Source organism: Thalassophryne amazonica, chromosome 5 (assembly GCF_902500255.1).
Source record: "Thalassophryne amazonica chromosome 5, fThaAma1.1, whole genome shotgun sequence".
NCBI lineage: Eukaryota > Metazoa > Chordata > Actinopteri > Batrachoidiformes > Batrachoididae > Thalassophryne > Thalassophryne amazonica.
In genome coordinates this window covers 96,346,193-96,373,352 of record NC_047107.1, presented here as the reverse complement: position 1 = coordinate 96,373,352, position 27,160 = coordinate 96,346,193, and the positions used below count along the sequence as shown (strand labels likewise).

Here is a 27,160-nt window from a genome sequence, read left to right as displayed (position 1 = left end):
AAGAAATCAAGAAAAAAAAATTGTGGCAGTCAGTAACGGTTACTTTTTTAGACCAAGCAGAGGGAAAAAAATATGGACTCACTCAATTCTGAGGAATAAATGATGGAATCACCATGTAAATTTTCATCCCCAAAACTAACACCTGCATCAAATCAGATCTGCTCATTAGTCTGCATCTAAAAAGGAGTGATCACACCTTGGAGAGCTGTTGCAGTAAGTGGACTGACATGAATCATGGCTCCAACATGAGAGATGTCAGTTGAAACAAAGGAGAGGATTATCAAACTCTTAAGAGGGTAAATCATCACGCAATGTTGCAAAAGATGTTGGTTGTTCACAGTCAGCTGTGTCTAAACTCTGGACCAAATACAAACATGGGAAGGTTGTTAAAGGCAAACATACTGGTAGACCAAGGAAGACATCAAAGCGTCAAGACAGAAAACTTAAAGCAATATGTCTCAAAAATCGAAAATGCACAACAAAACAAATGAGGAACGAATGGGAGGAAACTGGAGTCAACATCTGTGACCAAACTGTAAGAAACCGCCTAAAGGAAATGGGATTTACATACAGAAAAGCTAAACGAAAGCCATCATTAACACCTAAACAGAAAAAAACAAGGTTACAATGATTAACACCTAAACAGAAAAAAACAAGGTTACAATGGGCTAAGGAAAAGCAATCGTGGACTGTGGATAACTGGATGAAAGTCATATTCAGTGATGAATCTCGAATCTGCATTGGGCAAGGTGATGATGCTGGAACTTTTGTTTGGTGCCGTTCCAATGAGATTTATAAAGATGACTGCCTGAAGAGAACATGTAAATTTCCACAGTCATTGATGATATGGGGCTGCATGTCAGGTAAAGGCACTGGGGAGATGGCTGTCATTACATCATCAATAAATGCACAAGTTTACGTTGATATTTTGGACACTTTTCTTATCCCATCAATTGAAAGGATGTTTGGGGATGATGAAATCATTTTTCAAGATGATAATGCATCTTGCCATAGAGCAAAAACTGTGAAAACATTCCTTACAAAAAGACACATAGGGTCAATGTCATGGCCTGCAAATAGTCCGGATCTTAATCCAATTGAAAATCTTTGGTGGAAGTTGAAGAAAATGGTCCATGACAAGGCTCCAACCTGCAAAGCTGATCTGGCAACAGCAATCAGAGAAAGTTGGAGCCAGATTGATGAAGAGTACTGTTTGGCACTCATTAAGTCCATGCCCCAGAGACTGCAAGCTGTTATAACAGCCAGAGGTGGTGCAATAAAATACTAGTGATGTGTTGGAGTGTTCTTTTGTTTATCATGATTCCATAATTTTTTCCTCAGAATTGAGTGATTCCATATTTTTTCTCTCTGCTTACTCTAAAAAAGTAACCGTTACTGACTGCCACAATTTTTTTTTTTCCTGATTTCTTATAGTGTTTCTTAAAGCCAGAAAGTTGCCATTTGAAATGACTTCAGTTTTGTCATGTCTGTGATCTGCTTTTTTTCTACAAAATTAAACAACTGAATGAACATCCTCCGAGGCCGGTGATTCCATAATTTTTGCCAGGGGTTGTAGTTGTATAACCACAGTTTTTCATGATTTCTTCACATCTGTGAGGCATTAATTTTGTTGGTTTGGAACCAAGATTTTGCTCGTTTACTAGTGTGCTTGGGGTCATTGTCCTGTTGAAACACCCATTTCAAGGGCATGTCCTCTTCAGCATAAGGCAACATGAGCTCTTCAAGTATTTTGACATATCCAAACTGATCCATGATACCTGGTATACGATATATAGGCCCAACACCATAGTAGGAGAAACGTGCCCATATCATCACAATGCTTCACTGTCTTCACTATGAACTGTGGCTTGAATTCAGAGTTTGGGGGTCGTCTCACAAACTGTCTGTGGCCCTTGGACCCAAAAAGAACAATTTTACTCTCATCAGTCCACAAAATATTCCTCCATTTCTCTTTAGGCCAGTTGATGTGTTCTTTGGCAAATTGGAACATCTTCTGCACGTCTTTTATTTAACAAAGGGACTTTGCGGGTGATTCTTGCAAATAAATTAGCTTTACACAGGCGTCTTCTAACTGTCACAGCACTTACAGGTAACTCCAGACTGTCTTTGATCATCCTGGAGCTGATCAATGGGTGACACTTTGCCATTCTGGTTATTCTTCTATCCATTTTGATGGTTGTTTTCCGTTTTCTTCCATGCGTCTGTTTTTTTTTTTCCATTTTAAAGCATTGGAGATCATTGTAGATGAACAGCCTATAATTTTTTGCACCTGCGTATGTTTTCCCCTCTCCAATCAACTTTTTAATCAAACTACGCTGTTCTTCTGAACAATGTCTTGAACGTCTCATTTTCCTCAGGCTTTCAAAGAGAAAAGCATGTTCAACAGGTGCTGGCTTCATCCTTAGAGGACCCCTGATTTACACCTGTTCCACAAAATTGACGAACTCACTGACTGAATGCCACACTACTATTATTGTGAACACCCCTTTTCTACTTTTTTTTTTTTTTTACTAATAGCCCAATTTCATAGCCTTAAGAGTGTGCATATCATGAATGCTTGGTCTTGTTGGATTTGTGAGAATCTACTGAATCTACTAGTACTTTGTCTCCCATGTAACGATAAGAAATATGCTCAAAACCTGGATTAATCTTTTTAGTCACATAGCACTACTATTATTCTGAACACTACTGTAGTTTGAGATGAATTATATTTGACATGTTAGACTATTTTGTGCCACTGATGATGCAAGTGCACCATTTCAAAAAGCAATGATCTGTTATTTATTCAGAGTATTCAAAAACCACACAAAACAATAAAAAAGGACAAAGATTAGATTAGATAGAATTTTATTAATCCCTTGGGAAGAGTCCCTCAGGGAAATTGAGGGAAAAATATCCATGGGGTATATGTAAAGCACACAATGTCTTTGTGAGAATAGCAGAAGGGTACAAAGGATAGGAAAGAAGAGGTAAACCTGGAGAGCTCCTGTAAAGGCAGCAGTCTCCTACAGTGCCAAAATGCATCATTTGCACTTCAAGCCTGGGTCCCACCGAATAATAAGCCATGAATAATGAGCCACGCGTGGGTGTGTCAGCGATTATTCGAAGAATGACACACGTTTTCATCTATCACGTATCCGCTATGAAGGTGCCTCTATGTGCCTCTCTGTACCCCGCATGTGCCACGTAGCAGCCACGACCTACCTGTCATTAGAGCCTCGAATGGCTTGCATCAGCCACACTAAGCCAAGTAGTGCCATGATAATGCAATGTTGGCACACGTTTAGGCATGAGTTTGGTCCAAACCTCCAGCCCTCCCACACCTGGTCCCTTTAAAGTGTGGGTTTTCAATTCAGATTTACAGTAGCATTTAAAGATGTCATATTTTTTTAAATGCAGTCCAAAAATAGATGCTCCAGCACAGACCCGCAGTTGTGCACTGTTTGCCAGGTTGCTGTTGAGCTGTAATGCACCAGACCAGCTGGAAGCGAACCAAGGGTTCCTGGACAGCCACCTCTGTACTCTTCCCTGGCTCTGTGGTTCGCTGGCTTTATTTCCTCTGTGGCTTTAAACACACACATTGTGATCCACTTTTAACTTTGTGTTTGTCCGTTTATTTCTGCAAAATCACTCTTTTGCGTGCGGTGCCAGTCATTCATTCTTTAATTATATACACCTGTGGATCACTTTCAAAAAATACATATATGGGCATTTTCACAATATCGTAGCGCATTCAGTCCCAAAGAGGTCAAAAATTGATGTTTTCAATTTGCTGTTTTTAGTAATTAGTTTATATCTCTAACCTTTATAGTTGCAGAAACTTTTTAAATTTTGGCTGTAACTTTATTTTTTCTCAAGTTCTGGTCTTTCAAAGTATACATGTCCAAAAGGTTAAAAATACAAGAAAATTACCACTGTCAGTAATAGCCATATTTCCAAGTTAAAATAAGTTCAAGTTTCTTAGTAAAACTTACCTGGATTATTTATATAATTTACTGGATGACTAATGTTGATGTAGAAGCTGAAATTTTCACTAAAAATTTGAGTCTTAGTGAAATATTTTCCTCTGGTGCCGAAATTTTCTACCCATAAGGGACAAATATGAGCGCTAAATGTTATTCTTTTGTATGAATAACAACAAATTTTGTTTTTATTATAAGTATTAATCCATAGTTTCAAGAAAATATTAATACATGGCCCAAAGTGATAACTCTTGTACTCCATTCCAGCAATTTGTGCATCTTTTGTTGGGGTTCGGATAATTATATTAAGTCAATAGGCTGCAAAAAATTAAAACAATGTCAAGACTGTCAGAAATAGTTCAAAACAAGTGTCTTGATATATTAGAGAAATAAATCAATAAAATCAGAAAGAGTGATGATACAGGATACTTTAAGATTTGTAACAAATGGTTTCGGAGTGGACAAAATATTTTAGACACATTCCTTGTGGGCCTTATTCAAAATTAACAGCCAATAATTTTCCACGTGCATAATACAACCCCTGGCAATTATGGAATCACCGGCCTCGGAGGATGTTCATTCTGTTGTTTAATTTTGTAAAAAAAAAAAAGCAGATCACAGACATGACACAAAACTAAAGTCATTTCAAATGGCAACTTTCTGGCTTTAAGAAACACTATAAGAAATCAAGAAAAAAAGATTGTGGCAGTCAGTAACGGTTACTTTTTTAGACCAAGCAGAGGAAAAAAATATGGACTCACTCAATTCTGAGGAATAAATTATGGAATCACCCTGTAAATTTCCATCCCCAAAACTAACACCTGCATCAAATCACATCTGCTCGTTGACATTAACCCTATGTCATGTAATTGACCCTATGTGTCTTTTTGCAAGGAATGTTTTCACAGATTTTGCTCTATGGCAAGATGCATTATCTTCTTGAAAAATGATTTCATCATCCTTAAACATCAGAAAAGTGTCCAAAATATCAACGTAAACTTGTGCATTTATTGATGATGTAATGACAGCCATCTCCCCAGTGCCTTTACATGACATGCAGCTCCATATCATCAATGACTGTGGAAATTTACATGTTGTCTTCGGCACCAAACAAAAGTTCCAGCATCATCACCTTGCCCAATGCAGATTCGAGATTCATCACTCAATATGACTTTCATCCAGTCATCCACAGTCCACGAATGCTTTTCTTTAGCCCATTGTAACCTTGTTTTTTTCTGTTTAGGTGTTAATGATGGCTTTCGTTTAGCTTTTCTGTATGTAAATCCCATTTCCTTTAGGCGGTTTCTTACAGTTCGGTCACAGACGTTGACTCCAGTTTCCTCCCATTCGTTCCTCATTTGTTTTGTTGTGCATTTTCGATTTTTGAGACATATTGCTTTAAGTTTTCTGTCTTGACGCTTTGATGTCTTCCTTGGTCTACCAGTATGTTTGCCTTTAACAACCTTCCCATGTTGTTTGTATTTGGTCCAGAGTTTAGACACAGCTGACTGTGAACAACCAACATCTTTTGCAACATTGCATGATGATTTACCCTCTTTTAAGAGTTTGATAATCCTCTCCTTTGTTTCAACTGACATCTCTCGTGTTGGAGCCATGATTCATGTCAGTCCACTTGGTGCAACAGCTCTCCAAGGTGTGATCACTCCTTTTTAGATGCAGACTAACAAGCAGATGTGATTTGATGCAGGTGTTAGTTTTGGGGAAGAAAATTTACAGGGTGATTCCATAATTTATTCCTCAGAATTGAGTGAGTCCATATTTTTTTCCTCTGCTTGGTCTAAAAAAGTAACCGTTACTGACTGCCACAATCTTTTTTTCTTGATTTCTTCTAGTGTTTCTTAAAGCCAGAAAGTTGCCATTTGAAATGACTTTAGTTTTGTGTCATGTCTGTGATCTGCTTTTTTTCTACAAAATTAAACAACTGAATGAACATCCTCCGAGGCCGGTGATTCCATAATTTTTGCCAGGGGTTGTATATATATTATGAAGTGAGTGGATATTTTTTATTACCTTGCCTTAGCAGAAATATTTACTGTGTGTGTGTGTATGTGTATATTTTTCTTCCGCAGCGTCACCGTGATAGAACTTTTAACTTTGTGTTATGTCTTCAAAATTGGTCTTTTGCGCACTCTCTTTCTGTGTGGCTGCACAGCTCTGTGCTGCTTTTAGCGGCTTCACTGGAGTTATTTCTTCCGCGGCTTTAAACACACATCCCACTTTCACGCAGTCATCCAAATTTTAACTTTGTGAAATTGAAATGATCATTTCTCTATGTTGATTGCAGACCCTGCAGCGGGTCTCCAATCAACAGCTTCTGCAGAGCGACTGTACTTTGAACCGTGAACCAATGAAGCAATGGATCAATCCACTGGGTCGTTGGACTTCATCTAATTTTTCCCCGCTAAAACCCTAAAAAGCATATGCCTGTGAGTAATATATACCCTTTTATCTTAAACCGACCTGTTATGGTCTTCTGAAACAGTTGATAAATGTATTTTAGAACTTAAAAATGGGGTCGATGCTAACGCGTTAGCATGCCTATGGCGTTTTCAATGTTAAAGTTAGCATTAGCTGTTGGCATTTCAGCACGTTTGTGTGCATTTGTTGTCTGTATAATAATTAATGGCTCAGCGCTTGTAAAAGAGTCAAATGTATTAAAATGTTTAATATTTTTTAATTTATTTTTATTTATATATTAATTGTAATAATAGCAACAACAACAGCAATAATAGTAATAGTAACTCTTCAGAAGTGGCAAGTCCACTCCTTAACTCCTCTCAAAGCAATTAAAATATGTCAATCATGACTGTGAGTCACTTTTGTGCAGATTAAAGTCACTAAGTGGGATCTCGTCTTGTGGCACTCAAGAAACGAGAATCGTCCTCCGTTCAGTTGGCACAGCTCCAAACGCTGCACAGCTCTCTGAGACACAGTCCGGTCGGAATTAATAACTTCAAAACGAATTGCCGCTATAGATAGATAGATAGATAAACTGTATTGATCTCACAGAGGAAAAATTCACATGTTACGTCAGCGCTTAAGAAAACACACAAGGTGGGTGCAGGTAGAGGAAAATGTTGTGCAAGGATAAGCAATAATAATAATAACACTTGTAACAGTACAAGACATAAGAAATGAGGTAGAAATAAAATAAATAAAATGACACTTCTTTCCCAACGCTGTAATACAGAAAATAAACTACAATTGAATAAAACATTTTTTTTTTCTTCCCAAAATGAGACGTCCTGCATAAAACTGATACTGACGTGCAGCACAGCTGCAAGAGCTCAGCTCAGAGGTATGGAAAGACATTCATGCCAATAATGTCTGAAAGGAAATGCTTTTGAGAAAAACTACAGATTTTATTTCCATTTATATTCAGAGATCAAGGAGCCACCATGTAAAGTTTATTTAGGTCCAGAGTTTAAGGATCCAGTGACCAATTTCATATTTATTTACTTTAAGACTCAATAAAATGTTGTTGACATAGAAAATCTATAAAGCCTACTTTTAGTACACAGAAAATTCACAAGCGGTATTGATAAGGGAATCGATAAGTAATCGGATCGATAAGCAGAATCGATAATGATATCGATTAAAATCTTATCAATACCCGTCCCTAACCACGTTCATGCTCCCGCAGAATCTCGCGCATATTGAAATGTAGGTTGTTAATGCGTGGAGCGTGTGTTTGGCCGTTTCTGTCACCGATCTTCGGCAATGTTCGTTAGCATCTTTAAATGTGCGGGAAGCTGCAGGAAACGAAGACGAACAAGACGGAAATCTAACATTGCTTTGAAATTCGAATTGAAATATGAATGATGAAAGAAACAAGAGGAAGAGAGGTTTTGTCCCGACCTGGCCACAGAAATGGCCGTGGCTTGGTCATGACCAAGAGAAGAATGAGGTTTTCTGCCAAATCTGCAGGGCCTATCCGTTGTATGCTGTCAAGTAAGTAAAGTATATGCTTGGTCCTGGTAGATAGACCCTGGCTGTTTTGAAGCTAGTTTAAAAGTCTAACCAGCTTGCCTTTGTGGAAACCCCACGGTGACATCAGCAAAGGAGCCAAGCATATCTTTTTTTCAATTTTTAGATCTATAACTCCAATCCAGACAAGGCATACTTTTTAGTTTTGCTATGGACCTACATCTGTATTTTACATTTCTGACTGTGAGTTAGCCAACTCTGAGGGTTGCTTAAAAAATGCCCACTAAATTTTATGGGAGTCACTTTATTTTTTACACTTGTGAATGCCCTCTGACAAATTCTATTTTTTTTATGGTCCATAGACTATTTTATGTTTTTTCTGGATTGGTTTATATTATATAGGCAGTCTTATTTGCAGGTTTTCAAGGTGGAATATTATTAACTCTCGCACGCAAAACCATGGGCCAGTGCTCCTACACTGTGGGCCACTAACTTGAGATATACTTTATTTTGTCTCACAGTGGAGAAATTATGTTTACACTCCAGTTACCTCAGCAATTAGTCCACAATTATTACTTGTTTACTGTAACAATGGCACACATCAGAATTAAGAACAGCACATACACATTTGACATTGTTTATGTGCACTAAATTTGAAGAAGTCCGTTATCCGAATTGAGGTAAGTGGGTGAAGGTCGTGCAGCAACCCTGAGTTGGGCCACCGGAGTGGGGTGTGTGTGATGGGGGTAGGAGGGGGGTGGGGAGAGGGAGTGAAACATGCTTCAGTCCTATGAAAAACAGTTTGTCTTTGTGGGTTGAGATAAGAAAGGAGCCAAATAATCACCAAGGCCTGAAGACATTCCTCTGGAGGAAAACAGTTGGGCAATTTGTCCTTCAGGCTTGATAAGCATGCCTTGTTGTGGTTTGAGCAGTGAAAAACACATTTTACAGTTCCACTTGAACAACCAAGTCCCAATTACAAATGAAGAATATTCCTAATTATGAATTAATATTCCCTGGCCTCCGAAATCTTCAACTTCATCTGCATGCATAGGCATGCATCTGCTCCAAGATGTCATCCAATTTGCGTCTTAGTTCAAGAGCCATTGCAGTCTGTGAATGCAATGCCTTGCCCACCTCGTTAATCATGACGGACAAGCGAGGGGCCGTGGTTCTTGATGCCACCGTCTTGCCAATTTTCCGATGGATCAGGGCAGCACATAAGCCAGAAAGTGCCAGCCCTGCTACCATAAGACCAAATATGAATAAATCCTCAACGTCCTCAAAGGAGAAAGTCACCAAGCATGCAATACGCCAAGACCCCCAGGAGTCGAGAACATAGTCCGCAGGATGCGTTCCATCTGGGCAGGTAGGATCCCCCGGTCCTGACCTTCTTGTAGAAAAGATGGTGTCAATAGCATTCAGAGACCAGCTGATCAATTCCATGGTTAGTCTAATAGAACCAGTATCCAATATAATTTGTGGAATTCACAGTCTGGTGAAGTAGGGACTTGAAGGTTAAAGCAGAGAGCACAGATAAGGAAGAGTGGAGGAGATGCGTCCGCCCTCAGCGGAGTCCCAAGCTGACATCTAAATTTTACTGGCCCTGTGGGCCAGTGGGGCAAATTGGATTATGTCAAGCCCTGCTGTGGCCTTATTCATTCTGGCTAGAATTGTACAGGTTTTTTTTGCCGGGGGGGGGATACTAGAATGATATTGTCGCCTCACCTGGTTTACTGGTTTACCATTGTTGTCACATTATTATGTGTGCACTTGTGAGATTGGTAGAACTGAAGTGTTATAATTTTAGAAAACCTTTCTTTTTATTGTGACATGATGAAAGCTGAAATGTTAGTGACCTACATGTGAACACAATAGGCAGTATCAAGCTCAGCAAAAATTGAGGTTATGTCCATATATAGTACAATTAGTTGATATAGTAATTATTATGACTAACTGATTTGTGGTTACATAAGCAATGGCATTCCCATCTCTGTCTTATCATTTGAAAGTCCTGCATGAACAGTTAGAATTACTTGGAACATCAGTCCGTCTTCATCGGTGTCCTGTGCAGGCAACTGTTATGTTAGTCCAAATAATTGGATTGCAAGTGATTTGTCGTTTTAACAGCAAATATTCTGATCACATCAAGTGTGTGCTCAAAAATGTATCAAGTGTGAATGTATCTGCAGCAAGTGAACTGGTTTACAATAAATATACTTTGAATCTGGAGCCAGTGATCATCCGGTTTCTCTCCCAGACAGCTTATCCTTTTTTCTTCATTGTCATCACCACACTAACTGCAGGGATGAGATTTTTCTGCAAATCCGCGGATTTGACAGTCCCGGGGGTCGATTTTGTGAAATGTCCAAATCCGTTGAGAAAATTTTAGGGGGCGGGGGGCGGTAAGAATGCCAAAAAAAAATTGCCAGGAGTACCTTTGTTTAATAAAATTGTCGTCTATTCAGAACACTGAGTGGACTTTGTTTATTGCCGACACAGCAAGTTCGATCAGTCCGTCAGTCAGCCGAACACGGAAGTAACGCTGTGCTCATCAGTGACCAGTATGAAGTAGGTGCACAATGAGCATGTATTGTAAGGGAGGTAACTGTGTAGTCTTTCAACTTCCAATATTCGGTAGTTTTCCCTCCAACAAATCATAAAAACCGAGACGGTATCGAAGCGCAGTCGAAGCTATTACTTACGCATGTTTTCATTGGTTATTACAAAGCTTATGACCAATCAGCGCAAAGGTTATATATGCGTTTCTCCCGCCCTTTCCTTTCTCCCGCCCTTACATGTATGTTTGTTGACAAGTGTGCCATGCTGAAAGTGAAGAATGCTGAAAATCAAGTAAGTCTAGTTATGAAAAAATATTTTGGTCACAAAAATACACATGTACAGTAGATGGTCTTAGTAAGGTTTTACAGTTTGAATTATAGATATGAACACCTGGCATTTATAGTAGTTTTTAATATTTTAGTGCAATTTACATGGTGTAAAACAGCAAAAATGCTTTGGCTTCAGGGGGACAAAGTCCCCCTGACCACCTGGCAAGGGCTCCTCCCTGGACCCACTGGGGCCTGCGGCCCCTGGACCCTGTCTTATTTTCCTCTGAAAATCGAATTTGCCAATCTCATCCCTGTAACTGTGCAATCATGGTGCCACAAGACATTCATTTAAAAACACAATTTTATGATTTTATTGTTTAATGTGATCAGTCTAAGAGCAGCATGGATTAATGGGAATACTTGGTGAAAAGCCTGGGGAGAATTGTGAGCTGTTGTGGATCAGACATCCATGTTTAATGTTTACCTTTATTAGTTTAGAATCTCAGCACAAAATAAAAATTGTAGCACTCCTTCTTGCATTTCAAATATTTAGTCTTGTCTAACGTGATGGTACAGTGGCACTGTATTTTTTTGTGACTTTTATGCTCATTAGTTACTCACTTCTCCCCTCTTGTTGTTAGGTTCGGTATCGTCGGGAGCACGCCTCAGGCCGACAGCTGCCTTTCTTCCCACTGCTGGAAGACCTGATGAGAGATGTGTGTGATGGAGCTGCACTGCTCACTGTGGTCCACTACTACTGCCCAGATCTCATGAAACTCGATGGTATGCTGTGTTACTCCATGTGGTGTTATCCTTGAACAAGCCTCCCTTAAAGTGCATCAGTGAATATCAGTTGCACCCTAGCAGCTTAGGGTTCTTAGCCAGCCATTGAATTTTAATATCCATTTGTCACTTGTTAATGGTTTTCAGTTCAAGTCTGTTACATTTGGGAGTCAAAGTTGCATCCTGATCTGGTTCTTCCTGTTATGTTACAATCAGATATTTACCTGAAAGAGGTACCTTCCATCGCTGACAGCCTTTACAACATCCAGCTCATCAGAGAGTTTGCCAACGAGAATCTGAACAAAAGTTTCTACCTGACGACAGAGGACATGCTCTATGCACCACGTGTGCTCAAGGTAGCTTAAGTGACATTTTAACTTTTGTTTATTTGTTTAAATACAGCAACATAGACACTTGAATGCTAAATTTCACCTTCAACTGTATTTTATGTGCTTTAAAACAGAGCTTGAATCTGTCATTGGTTGACAGTCGCTTATAAACGTGATTGTCTGTGTGTTCTCTAGCACAATGTGATGGTGTTCATCGCTGAACTCTTTTGGTGGTTTGAGACTGTAAAGCCAGAGTTTGTCCACCCCAGAGATCCTCAAGAGTTTAAAGACAGTAGGTGTCACACTATGACTGTTGTAATACTGACCAATAAAAGAACATGTTGAAGTAAGCAATACTTAAAATGTGGCTTTCAGATTGTCAGCATATTGTACACATGACTGTGTTAATCTTTAAAAATTTCCCTTCTCTGTCAGCTCGAGCCATTGTTCAGCCCAAGACAGCCCGCCTAGCAGTGCCCATTTCCAATGCTACCAAGCGTAGCTTCTTGGCCAGTCCTGGTATTGCTGATAACCAGAGCAGCCCTGAAGTCTGTAACAGGTACTCGATCCATTCTAAAGACTAGGAATGCATAATTGATCCCACTTCAATCAAAATGTAACAACACAATGTGTGATTGTTTTAGCCACGAAATGCTGCAAGTAAATTATCTTCATGCACTGTATCCTGCTGTGGTTGACCTGTGCTCTGCAATTAAAATGCAGATACAGAAATGTATTTATTTTATTTTTTGTGAAGAGGTATAGTTTTTTGCTGGTATGTACCATTCATATTTCTCAAAATTACATTATCATTTCAAAAGTAACACAGTCCAAGTTCACCCCACAGTGTAGATGATGAACTTGCCTTCTACTGTAATATTTCAACATTGACTTTCCTGTACCTATTAACAAGTGAAGGGTTGGAGCGGCACTTTTACTGTGTGTAGTGATTGTATGTATCAGAGTAAAGATTATTTGTATGGATAAAATGACTGCTGATTACTGTTCTCATGCATGGTGTTGCTGTAAAGTCAGTTGTTTTCATGAAAATTCAGTAAAGTACATGTTATATATTATATTCCAATTCTAAGGTGGGACTATGCTAGTATATAAGGCTGGGCATACACTGTACAATATTTTCAATTGTTGTACTTGGCTCCAGCTCAAACTGTGTGACAAAACCACAGGGTTTAAAAGTTCAGAGCGCACGATTCATGGTCTCACACTGTACTGCCCGATGCTCTGATGTGATCTGACTGCTCACATTGTATGTTCAAAAATCACGTCAGGCTCGTGTTTCCAGAAGCAAAATGTAACAGAAGCTTTTTTTTTTTTTTTTTTCTTTTAAAAAAAAAAAACTATTTCATGCCTGTCAGCGTGCACAGTGAGTGAAATCAGGTGGGGGGAGACTGAACGCATATGCGCGCGTGCACACACAGCAGACAGCAGCATTATTCACGAGAGGACGGTAAAAAAAAGAAAACACAAACATTCATAACAGGTGTTGCTACTTACACTGTTGTATAAATAAACTATATTTCATACGGAGTCTTACAGCTGTGCAAGGTGTAGTAACTTATCCCCTCATCTGTCGTAAATCCTGTTGTGGTGTGTGTGTGTGTGTGTGCGTGCGTGCGTGCGTGCGTGCGTGCGCGCGCATATACATTCAGTCTCCCCCCACCTGATTCCACTCACTGTGTGCGCTGACAGGCATGACCTTTAATATGATATTAGGTTATTGCGAGCGAATGCAAAAAAAAAAAAAAAAGACTTTACATGAGATCAGTGTTTGCTCTCTCCGGTGTTTGCTCATGGACAGTGCGTGAGGTAATCAGCGCGTAGAGGCTTGTTGCGCTGTTTCAACAGCGCAGAACCCTCAGGAGTCACGGCAGCCGACCAAAATATCAAACAGGTTTGATTTTCATCCAACCATACAATTCCCGATCGGGAGGTGGTTGTGAGATGTTAAACTCAGCTCGTTACTCCATGTAGACTGCATGATGCAGGACACACGATTAAGCTGAAACTCGGCGCGATCCAAAAAATTCTTGCACAAGTGAAAAATCGGCTGAAAAAGGGCCAAAACTTGCACAGTGTAAGCCCAGCCTAAAGGTATATCTAAATATCTGAAAAGGAAGAGTAAAATAGGAGAGTAGAAAAGAGTAGAGCCACTTAGGTGCCTGGTCAGAAGTCATGAAGAATGTCCTGAAGTACATGGTCATGAAGACAGAAGTACCGTGTTTTCTGGACTATAAGTTGAACCAGAGTGGTAGTTGGCATCTGTCCAAATATGTCATGAAGGAAAAAAAATCATGTCGCATTTATTTTTGAAATATGATTTCACTGCTTCATGCAACAATTACAGAAATGAGTTTCATTGGCACATTATTTATAATGCAAATACAGAGTTAGGAAGCAGAAGCTAATGGGCTCATCAGTGTTGTATGAGTCGCAAAGAAACGTTGAGGAGCGAAACATGCTTGTTTACCTTACTAAATATTAAAAAATAAACTTAGAATACTTTAATTATATTTTAATACAGAGTTCATCTGGCCTTAGACTAGGCATCTACCTTGTTTTCCTGTGGCTGTTCCACAAAGTGCAAAGAAGTCAGGTGTTGAGAATAATGAAGGTTTTTCCTCCTTTTGTTTGAGAGCATGATTTATTAATTGTATCTGCTCTCTAGATCATCTTCTTATACTGTGACAGTTGACATCCAGTTTAATTGTGCATTACTGGCACCTTCTACTCTGCAGTGTGGATCAGACAGTACCGCTTTCATATCGGTATACTGGAGCAGCTTGGGTCCATTGGTTGTAGCTGTCTTGGTTTCTGCTTAAACATCCTCAAAGCATCACAGTTCTGAAGCTGTTTATGTAGTAGTTCTCCTGCTGCAAGCATAATTTAATCCTAAAAGGCTTGTTTGAGACTTCTGGGACATAGATAATGAGCTTTAAGGGATCATTTTACACAATTGGTATAAAATGGTGTGTTTAAAAGAGTCTTTCTGTTGTAATTTGTTAATTCCTGCTACTCTGTCCGCTATTATTAGATGTATTACAGTTTGGTGAGACAGTAACACTGTGCAGAGCTGATTATCACTTTGCTATACATTACAAATTGTGTTATTTGTGGCTTTTAGTCGAGGGGGTCCATCATTCAGTCCCTCCCATCCACTCCTTCCCCTGCGACAGAGGCAGCAGAAGCAGCAAGGAGACGATGGTACAGGTAAGAACAAATGATTGAACACCTGCAGTCTTGGGTCAGTTTTGTGCTGGACAAAAAAAAAAAAAATTGTGTGCTCACAAAACTTAGTAACTCTCAGCAAACAACTATTCACAACATCATCGTGTGTGTGTTTTGCTGATTAGGTCTCAGGAACCGCTCCAACTCCCTGACTCAGATGGATGGACAACCCAGAGGCTCTTTTGTCGCATGGTCTGACAGAAGGCAGAGGTAACAAAACAAAAATACACTGACAGTGCCCTCAAATCTGAATCAATGCTTGTGCTCTGTGTCAAGTTTAGAAAAAACAATTAAAGCGATATTATGTACAGTGTATCTGGAAAGTATTCACAGTGCTTCACTTTTTTCACATTTTGTGTTCCAGCCTTATTCCAAAATGGAATAAATTAATCCCCTCCTCCCCCAAATTCTACTCACAACACCCCATAATGACATGAAATTTTTTTTTTTTTTTAATTTTTGCAAATTTATTAAAAAATTAAAAACCAAGCAATCATATGTACATAAGTATTCACACCTTTTGCGCAATACTTTGTTGATGCATCTTTGGCAGCATCTACAGCCTCACACCTTCTTGAATATGATGCCACAAGCTTGGTGCACCTAACTTTGGACAGTTTTGCCCATTCCTCTTTGCAGCACCTCTCAAGCTCCATCAGGTTGGATGGGGAGCGACTGTGCACAGCCATGTTCAGAGCTCTTCAGAGATGTTAAGTCAGATTCAGGTCTGGGTTCTAGCCGGACTACTCAAGGACATTCACAGAGTTGTCCTGAAGCCACTCCTTTGATATCTTGGCTGTGTGCTTAAGGTCATTGTCCTGCTGAAAGAGGAACTGTCTCCCCAGTCTGAGGTCAAGAGCGCTCTGGGGCAGGTTTTCATCCAGGATGTCTCTGTACATTGCTGCATTCATCTTTCCCTCAATACTGACTAGTCAGGATTGTGCTGTGGGAAAAACATTCCCACAGCATAATGCTGCCACCACCATGTTTCACTGTAGGAATGGTGCCTGGCTTCCTCCAAACATGAGGCCTGGCATTCACACCAAAGAGTTCAATCTTTGTCTTATCAGACCAGAGAATTTTGTTTCTCATGGTCTGAGAGTCCTTAAGGTGACTTTTGGAAAACTCCAGGTGGGCTGCCATGTGCCTTTTACTAAGGACTGGCTTCCATCTGGCCACTCGACAATACAAGTCTCACTGGTGGATTACTGCAGAGATGGTTGTCCTTCTGTAAGGTTCTCCTTTCTCCACAGAGGAATGCTGGAGCTCTGACATTGACCATCGGGTTCTTGGTCACCTCCCTGACTAAGGCCCTTCTCCTGCGATCGTTCAGTTTGGATGGGCAGCTAGGTCTAGGAAGAGTCCTGGTGGATCGCAACTTCTTCCATTTATGGATGATTGACGCCACTCTGCTCATTGAGACCTTCAAAGCAGCAGAGATGTTTTTGTACCCTTCCCCAGATTTGTGCCTTGAAACATTCCTGCCTCTGAGGTCTACAGACAATTGCTTTGACTTCATGCTTGTCATGCAGGTCATATATAAGTAATATAAATATATATATATATACTCAACAAAAATATAAACGCAACACTTTTGGTTTTGCTCCCATTTTGTATGAGATGAACTCAAAGATCTAAAACTTTTTCCACATACACAATATCACCATTTCCCTCAAATATTGTTCACAAACCAGTCTAAATCTGTGATAGTGAGCACTTCTCCTTTGCTGAGATAATCCATCCCACCTCACAGGTGTGCCATATCAAGATGCTGATTAGACACCATGATTAGTGCACAGGTGTGCCTTAGACTGCCCACAATAAAAGGCCACTCTGAAAGGTGCAGTTTTGTTTTATTGGGGGGGGGATACCAGTCAGTATCTGGTGTGACCACCATTTGCCTCATGCAGTGCAACACATCTCCTTCGCATAGAGTTGATCAGGTTGTCAATTGTGGCCTGTGGAATGTTGGTCCACTCCTCTTCAATGGCTGTGTGAAGTTACTGGATATTGGCAGGAACTGGTACACGCTGTCGTATACGCCGGTCCAGAGCATCCCAAACATGCTCAATGGGTGACATGTCCGGTGAGTATGCCGGCCATGCAAGAACTGGGACATTTTCAGCTTCCAAGAATTGTGTACAGATCCTTGCAACATGGGGCCGTGCATTATCCTGCTGCAACATGAGGTGATGTTCTTGGATGCTGGCACAACAATGGACCTCAGGATCTCGTCACGGTATCTCTGTGCATTCAAAATGCCATCAATAAAATGCACCTGTGTTCTTCGTCACCTTCGACACCTGCCCATACCATAACTCCACCGCCACCATGGGCCACTCGATCCACAACATTGACATCAGAAAACCGCTCACCCACACGATGTCACACCAGCTGTCTGCCATCTGCCCTGAACAGTGTGAACCGGGATTCATCCGTGAAGAGAACACCTCTCCAATGTGCCAAATGCCAGCGAATGTGAGCATTTGCCCACTCAAGTCGGTTACGACGACGAACTGGAGTCAGGTCGAGACCCCGATGAGGATGACGAGCATGCAGATGAGCTTCCCTGAGACGGTTTCTGACAGTTTGTGCAGAAATTCTTTGGTTATGCAAACCGATTGTTTCAGCAGCTGTCCAAATGGCTGGTCTCAGACGATCTTGGAGGTGAACATGCTGGATGTGGAGGTCCTGGGCTGGTGTGGTTACACGTGGTCTGCGGTTGTGACGCTGGTTGGACGTACTGCCAAATTCTCTGAAACGCCTTTGGAGACGGCTTATGGTAGAGAAATGAACATTCAATACACGAGCAACAGTTCTGGTTGACATTCCTGCTGTCAGCATTCCAATTGCACGCTCCCTCAAATCTTGCGACATCTGTGGCATTGTGCTGTGTGATAAAACTGCACCTTTCAGAGTGGCCTTTTATTGTGGGCAGTCTAAGGCACACCTGTGCACTAATCATGGTGTCTAATCAGCATCTTGATATGGCACACCTGTGAGGTGGGATGGATTATCTCAGCAAAGGAGAAGTGCTCACTATCACAGATTTAGACTGGTTTGTGAACAATATTTGAGGGAAATGGTGATATTGTGTATGTGGAAAAAGTTTTAGATCTTTGAGTTCATCTCATACAAAATGGGAGCAAAACCAAAAGTGTTGCGTTTATATTTTTGTTGAGTATATATATATATATATATATATATATGTAAAGTGACTTGAGTGCACCATAAATTAAATTATTAAGCTTCAAACACTAACTGAGAAGATAAAGTGGCGGTTACATCTGGTGATCTTTTTTTTTTTTTTCCCCAATTTATTTTCATTTATACGAGGTCTGTCAATAAAGTATCGTACCTTTTTATTTTTTCAAAAACTGTATGGATTTCATTCATATGTTTTTACGTCAGACAAGCTTGAACCCTCGTGCGCATGCGTGAGTTTTTCCACGCCTGTCAGTGACGTCATTCGCCTGTGAGCATGCCTTGTGGAAGGAGTGGTCCCGCCCCCTCGTCGGATTTTCATTGTCTAGAAATGGCAGAATGATTTGGACTTTTTTTTCCATCAGAATTTTTTCAGAAGCTGTTAGAGACTGGCACCTGGAAACCATTTGAAAAATGTATCTGGCTTTCGGTGAAAAATTTATGGGCTTCACAGAGAGTAAGGACTGTTACTACAGCTTTAAGGTTGGCTTTAAGGACGCTCGGCACGCCGCGCTCCGAGCTGCGACGACGAGGCAGAAAACGCCAGATCATTTCTAAGCTGATGGCTCTGTGGATACAAGACCGTCGTGTGCACTTTCTCTGGTTATCACAAGAGCTGGACATCAGCCATTTTCTGGCAGATTTCACTTTTAACGAGATTTTGTCATGGAAAGCCGCGCGGGGTCTTCGTGCGTAACGACCGATTCCCTGTTTGAGCGAGACAAAGAACACCTCCGTTTTGGCGTGTCATGGGACAAGTTGGGACATGCCTATCTCGGCTTTCAATGCTTACCAGTCCAGTAAGTTTCAGAGGAATTGTGGAGAGCTGAACCAGAAAATGGAACATTGCAGTAGTCCAATCTAGAACAGACAAACACATGAATCAGGGTCTCAGCTTCAGCCATAGACAGGATGGGACGAATCTTCGCTATATTTTGCAGGTGGAAAAAAGCAGTCCTTGTAATATTTCTAATGTGGAGTAGAGAAGCTTGAATCTTCGACTGGACTGGGTTGCTTGATGCGAGGACGTTTCGCTTCAAATCGCAGAAGCTTCCTCAGCTAAAATTCTTGCGATTCTGCATGCAAGAGTTTTTTTCACACCTGTCGGTTACGTCATTCGCCTGTGGGCAGGCTTTGAGTGAGGAGTGGTCCACCCCCCTCGTTGGAATTCCTTTGACTTCTTCCTGAGAGACTGGCGCTTTGCTTTATCAAAATTTTTTTCAGAACCTGTGAGGCAGATCGAAGTGGACACCATTCGAGAAATTCAGCTGGTTTTCTGTGAAAATTTTAACGGCTAATGAGAGATTATGGAGTCTTACTGTCGCTTTTAGGACTTCCCATGGAGCAGGACGTTGCGCCGCGCTCTGAGGCGCCGTCGTCAGCCTGTTTCGAGCTGAAAACCTCCAAATTTAAGCCTCTGACCCAGGACGTCGTGAGAGAACAGAGAAGTTTCACAAGAGCTCGGGATCAGCAGTTTATCCGGACATTCCACTGTTAAAGGAGATTTTGTAATGAAAGACGTGCGGACGGATTGGCGCGTCGGCAGGCAGCCGCTCATGGCCCAGCGCCACAGGAAAAACACCTCCGTTGGAAGCCTTAAGGACAAGTTGGAACATGTCCAGCTGTTAAACAATTTCTCAGATACTCACTCTACTGAAAGCCATCAAAAGCCACCTGGTTTTTACAAATGGTTATCAACACAGAGGTGACGTCCCGCTCCGTGGGAAGTCCTAAAAGCGACAGTAAGACTCCATAATCTCTCATCAGCCGTTAAAATTTTCACCGAAAACCAGCTGAATTTCTCGAATGCTGTCCACTTCGATCTGCCTCACAGGTTCTGAATAAATTTTGTTAAAGCAAAGCGCCAGTCTCTCAGGAAGAAGTCAGACAAAGGAATTCCGACGAGGGGGGTGGACCACTCCTCACTCAAAGCCTGCCCACAGGCGAATGACGTAACCGACAGGCGTGAAAAAACTCACGCATGCGCACGAGGGTTCAAGGTTGGCTGATGTAATCGCACGTGATTCAAATCCATAATAGTTTTTGAAAAAATAAAAAGGTACGTTATTTTTCTCGCAGACCTCGTATAACTGAATATCATCAGCATTGCAGTGAAAAGTAATCCCAAAACGCTGCAGTATGTGCCCCAGGGGGCCTATATAAAGGGAGAAAAGCAGGGGGCCTAAGACAGACCCCTGTGGAACCCAAATTTTATGTCACTAAGGTTAGAGGTAGTGTTATTGTACAAAACACAGTGAGAACAACTGATCAGGTATGATGTCAACCATGCAAGGGCACTCCCAGTAATCCCAAAATGATTCTCCAACCTATCGAGTAGAATATGATGATACACAATATCAAACGCAGCAGTGAGATCTAACTGCACCAGAACCTTAGTGGTGTCTGAATCCATTGCAAGCAGAAGATCATTCACCACTTTAGTGAGAGATGTCTCTGCAGAATATTTTCTAAAAGCAGACTGCAGTGGCTGAAAAAAAAATATTCTCAGTAAGGTGGGCCACAAGCTGTTGTGAAACCACTTTTTCCAGAATTTTAGAGCAAAATGATAGATTTGATATCGACCTATAGTTTTTCAATACACTAGGGTCAAGATTAGATTTCTTAATTAATGATTTAATCACTGGAGATTTTAAATGTTTTGGAACAGATACAGAAGTTAATGAGAGATTAATAATTTCCAGTACAGTCGGCCCAAGAGTGTACAAGTTGTGCTTTTTGTAGACGTTACACGTCTCCCTCTTCCGCCTAAAATCTAGCACCAACTCCTTTTGTCTTTGAGGAGTTAAGTGCCTGGTTATTTAGGGAGCACCAAGTAATGAGGTTCAGGACCTCCTCTCTGTAGGCCGTCTCATCGTTGTTGTGAATCAGCCCAACCACAGTAGTGTCATCTGCAAATTGAGGAGCGGTGGGACTCCATAATGTCTGACTGCAGACGATTGGTGTGAAAGTCTCTGATCCATCTGCAAGCGTGCTCGCCAGTGCCCAGACTGCGCAGTTTGAACATCAGTCTGCTTGGAAAAGTGTGTTAAAAGCAGAACTACGCCATTTCCATTCTAGTCTTCTAGCCATATGCTTGAGGCCACGCAAGTAATCATTGAGCCAAGGTGACTGTGTTTTGGGGGGGGGCGTGGTTTTAACAAAGGTGGCACAATCATGTCGAGTGTAGTTTTGAGTACTGAGTTTAAACTATCCAGAAGACTGTTTACTGATTGGGCATTTGCCAAACGTGAAGCTAAGATATCAGGTCTAGCATTGAGTTCAGTCGTAGTTGAGTAGTTGATGCTGCATCACCATAGTGGTAAATAAGGCTGTTGTTCCACTAAATATGGCAGCGAAACTGTAAACCTAATAAGTGAGTGATCAGAGACCACCGGTGCAAGAGGCATGATGTCAATATTCATGACAGCAATACCACATGCGAGAACCAAATCCAGGGTATTTCCACTAATGTGCGTAGATTCCAGAATGCATTGCTGAAATGCTAATGCATCCACAATTTCCATAAATGATTTGCAAAGGGGATCAGAAGGCTTAATTGTATGAATGTTAAAGTCACAAATAATCAGAATGTTAGCGGCACTAGTTGACTAGTTAGAGATGAACGCACCAAAAATTAGAATTCAGAGTATGGGCCAAGGGGCCTATATACAGTGACAAAGTAATATGGCTGATTTTTATTCTTCTGACCTTGGCAATGCCTAATATCCTGAGCAGAGCAGAGAATCGGATGCTCAAACGAGTTATATTTGTGCCCCCCAACAGCTACTAAGCTAAACCTAGATTTATAAATAAGAGCTACACCCCCGCCTTGCTTCGCATCATAAGGGACATGAATAAATGTGTATGCCGGTGGGCAGGCCTCATTTAAGGGGAGAGCAGCTGTAGGTTTAAGCCAGGTTTCACATAACCCAATCATATCGAAGTGATGATCCATAATTAGATCATTAATCAACAATGATTTTGAGGATAGTGATCTTATGTTAATGAGACCCAGACTAAGGACATCAGTGGGGTTGACAGCTGGGCTGTTTGGGTTTAGGGGTAATTCCAGAGTAGCATATATAAGATGCATTGGAAGTAGGTTTAGATTTGAGACATTCCACCTGAGTTGTAGGTAGCAGACACGAAATCTTTGATATTGTTGGAACAGCCAACGGGCCATCCTCAATTTCAACATCAGCCAGTGTAGTAATGATATTAAGTTTGCAAATTTTTATGGGCACGTCTATGGAAGCAGGCCACAGTCTCAACTTGTTGAATTTCCCACCCTAGCAGATAAACTGCACTATCACCATCTTGGATTTTCTGCACTAATTTCCCTGCTAAGCTAATGGATTCCACACCCACATTTGTCATAAACCTTGCAGGGTTTCTAATCACCTGCTCCGTGGCCTGCTGTAAAATCCTAATGTTACCCTCCCTGTAGACCTCTGTGTATGTTTGCAGACAAGATGGCTGCGCATTCCCCAGTAGGGTGAAGGCCATCCAGCATCAGCAAGCCACAGCGGCCCCAGAACGAAGGCCAGTTACCAATAAAACTAAAGCCTTGCTGTCTACAAAATTACGCCAGCCACCTATTTAATTATGTCAGCCTGCTAAACGCCTCATTACCCCGGGAGGGGATGAGAGACTATTGATGTCGACACATCTTTCTGACAAGGTCACAAGACCTCTCTCTGTCCATTTTTGTGACCTCTGAGTGCTTCATCCTGACATCATTGGCGCCGACGTGAATAACTATGTGACTCTATCTTGTGTCGTGTTCCTTTGTCTGTCTACCCTTCTGCGGCGTCAGCACCCTAAGATGGGAGATGATGTCGGGAGCTCTGGCCCCAGGAATACATTTAACGTCAGCTGGCATCTGTAACCTGACTTTGCGGGTGATAGAATCCCCTATCACTAAATCCCGGCATTTCGGCCTGGAGATGGGAGTGGAAGTCACCTGTGCGCTCAAAGAACTCACATCAGACATATCAAAGGAGGAAAACTGGTTCACAATTCGCAGTGGCGAATGTGATTGGGGTACCATAACCGGGCACCAAGCCCTACGTGGCTTCCTCCGCCTAACCACAATCCAAAAGCAGTCCTCCACAGCTGGCATTTCTAGGCTGATGCCAATGGGCACGCTAGCCGGCCCAACACTAACCTCGTCTGGAGTGCCTGTAACATGTATCTCCACTGAGCTATGAAGCTGTTCCAGCTTATGGACACGGCTCTCTAAAAGAGCCACTCTATCTTCCAGCATTACTCAGGATTTATGTAAAGTGTAAAGTAATGTACTTTGTGTACCTGAACATTTAAGAGTATAGCCAAGCAAGTGTGAGCTAAGCACTAATGAATATTCTAACCACTCCTAAAAAAAAAAAAAAAAACCTCCTAAGAGTAAACTACTCCTAAGATTAACACAAGAGTAAAGTCATGAGCTAAAATTCACATCAGTTACACTGAAAAACTAACAGAAGTATTAAAGAAACGCATGGGGGGAGTCGCCCTAGTTAATGCAAGCTAACCGCTAGTGAAAGTGCTAGCCACTCCTAAGATTTGCATAGGAGTAAAATAATGACCTAAAATTCCCAGCAGTTACACTGAAAATCTTACAGAAGTATAGGCTGGCTAAAACAATAATAAAAGTCACGGCTGGGGGAGAAAGTCGACCTAGCTAATGCAAGCTAACCGGTAGTGATTCACAACAGGACTGTAGTTAAATAAAATAAAATCAATTTTATTTATATAGTGCCAAATCACAACAACAGTTGTCCCAAGGCGCTTTATATTGCAAGGCAAAAGCCATACAATAATCACAGAAAAAACCCAACGGTCAAAACGACCCCCTATGAGCAAGCACTTGGCGACAGTGGGAAGGAAAAAAACTCCCTTTTAACAGGAAGAAACCTCCAGCAGAACCAGGCTCAGGGAGGGCCAGTCTTCTGCTGGGACTGGTTGGGGCTGAGGGGAGAGAATCTGGAAAAAGACATGCTGTGGAAGAGAGCAGAGATCAATCACTAATGATTAAATGCAGAGTGGTGCATACAGAGCAAAAAGAGAAAGAAACAGTGCATCATGGGAACCCCCCAGCAGTCTAAGTCTATAGCAGCATAACTAAGGGATGGTTCAGGGTCACCTGATCCAGCCCTAACTATAAGCTTTAGCAAAAAGGAAAGTTTTAAGCCTAATCTTAAAAGTAGAGAGGGTGTCTGTCTCCCTGATCCGAATTGGGAGCTGGTTCCACAGGAGAGGAGCCTGAAAGCTGAAGGCTCTGCCTCCCATTCTACTCTTAAAAACCCTAGGAACTACAAGTAAGCCTGCAGTCTGAGAACGAAGTGCTCTATTGGGGTGATATGGTACTAAGAGGTCCCTAAGATAAGATGGGACCTGATTATTCAAAACCTTATAAGTAAGAAGAAGAATTTTAAATTCTATTCTAGAATTAACAGGAAGCCAATGAAGAGAGGCCAATATGGGTGAAATATGCTCTCTCCTTCTAGTCCCCATCAGTACTCTAGCTGCAGCATTTTGAATTAACTGAAGGCTTTTCAGGGAACTTTTAGGACAACCTGATAATGAATTACAATAGTCCAGCCTAGAGGAAATAAATGCATGAATTAGTTTTTCAGCATCACTCTGAGACAAGAACTTTCTAATTTTAGAGATATTGCGTAAATGCAAAAAAGCAGTCCTACATATTTGTTTAATATGCGCATTGAATGACATATCCTGATTAAAAATGACTCCAAGATTTCTCACAGAATTACTAGAGGTCAGGGTAATGCCATCCAGAGTAAGGATCTGGTTAGACACCATGTTTCTAAGATTTGTGGGGCCAAGTACAATAACTTCAGTTTTATCTGAGTTTAAAAGCATGAAATTAGAGGTCATCCATGTCTTTATGTCTGTAAGACATTCCTGCAGTTTAACTAATTGGTGTGTGTCCTCTGGCTTCATGGATAGATAAAGCTGGGTATCATCTGCGTAACAATGAAAATTTAAGAAATGCTTTCTAATAATACTGCCTAAGGGAAGCATGTATAAAGTGAATAAAATTGGTTCTAGCACAGAACCTTGTGGAACTCCATAATTAACCTTAGTCTGTGAAGAAGACTCCCCATTTACATGAACAAATTGTAATCTATTACATAAATATGATTCAATGCACCGCAGCGCAGTGCCTTTAATGCCTATGGCATGCTCTAATCTCTGTAATAAAATTTTATGGTCAACAGTATCAAAAGCAGCACTGAGGTCTAACAGGACAAGCACAGAGATGAGTCCACTGTCTGAGGCCATAAGAAGATCATTTGTAACCTTCACTAGACACCAGATAGCTGGGTCAAGTGATGGCTTTTTAAGTAATGGTTTAATTACTGCCACCTTAAAAGCCTGTGGTACATAGCCAACTAATAAAGATAGATTGATCATATTTAAGATCGAAGCATTAATTAATGGTAGGGCTTCCTTGAGCAGCCTGGTAGGAATGGGGTCTAATAGACATGTTGATGGTTTGGAGGAAGTGACTAATGAAAATAACTCCGACAGAACAATCGGAGGGAAAGAGTCTAACCAAATACCAGCATTACTGAAAGCAGCCAAAGATAACGATATGTCTTTGGGATGGTTATGAGTAATTTTTTCTCTAATAGACATAAGATATAAGAAATAAGATAATAATAAGAGTAAATACACTTAAAAATCAAAAGAAGTGTTAAACAAATCAAAGAAACGTATAGAGGGTTTTCAATCACGTGACCGATTTGCTGCAGGACAGGTGCCGTCTCCATTCTGGATTACAAGGAGGCTGGCGCATGATAGAAAAAAGGAGAAAATGTAAGGTTACTACGATGCTTTAAATCCTCAAGATAAAGCTATTTATCGTGATAGATGTGTAGCAGTTGGTTCAGTGGATCCGTATCTTATACCAGATAGTGAATTTAGTGGTGATGTAACGAACTGGCCGACAGTGTCACACTGCGATATTGTGAACTAGGAAGCTGCCGACCAGGTCAGCCTCGCCGGCCTCCTGCAGAGCATCACAGCGGAGCTCTGAAAGCGGAGGCTGTCTTGAAGTCCTGAGCGATTTCTCTCACCAGGCGCTAGAAGGGCAGCTTGCGGATCAGCAGCTTGGTGCTCGAGGACCACAATGTAAATAAGCATCCGTATTGGAATCGTTCTTGTGTTATCCTCAGCGGTATTTTTATGTATTCTTATATAATTTTATTGCCAAATAAAATAAAATTCTGGGAGCAGTGGATTTCTGGTAGCGGCGGATCTCTGTTAGCGCCACGGTGCCGTGAGGCTTCTTCACACCGACGTTTAAGCTTCTGCAATTGTTCGCCAAATGCACGTAGTGTATCACAGTGGCCACCGCGTCGTAATCCAGAATGGGCGCGGGACACAAAATGACGTGACCGATACGTCACATGAAAACCCTCTATACAACCGTGTAAAGATCGGAAGAGCGTCATAACCGCAAACAATCCATCTGAAGCAAGTTGCCAGATCTTTGATCAGATAACAGGTTTAAGTCAAATTAATCTGAGGCAGATGACAAAGGGTCCAATTAACCAAGACTGACGCTGGAGGTGACAGAAATGTACTTTCCCATGATTTTATTTATTCATTTTCTGTACCTACTTGCTTTGACCGGACAGGTGTGCCAGTTGATCTGGTATTTATCATTATTATCACTTTACTGGGGTGTTGCTTGGCCGGTGTCATAGACTTATGTCGATGGTATCTGGCTATACCCACCCGCTGTGCATAAACAAATGACGTCATAGCGCGTGCACAGCCCAAGAACTGTCCGCAGAGGGGGAAAAAA

The 27,160-nt window shown here is 41.2% G+C and overlaps 1 protein-coding gene across 2 annotated transcripts in view; it reads left to right on the top strand.

The window, feature by feature from the left end:
- Positions 1-27,160, top strand: part of camsap1b (calmodulin regulated spectrin-associated protein 1b) — a 120,482-nt gene that overhangs the window by 79,621 nt on the left and 13,701 nt on the right. For both annotated transcript variants that reach the window (XM_034170918.1, XM_034170917.1), the window contains 6 exons: positions 11,404-11,545; positions 11,762-11,901; positions 12,070-12,166; positions 12,310-12,433; positions 15,017-15,102; positions 15,246-15,330. In XM_034170918.1, coding sequence (XP_034026809.1) covers positions 11,404-11,545; positions 11,762-11,901; positions 12,070-12,166; positions 12,310-12,433; positions 15,017-15,102; positions 15,246-15,330 — 674 coding nt within the window. The remainder of the gene's footprint in view (positions 1-11,403; positions 11,546-11,761; positions 11,902-12,069; positions 12,167-12,309; positions 12,434-15,016; positions 15,103-15,245; positions 15,331-27,160) is intronic.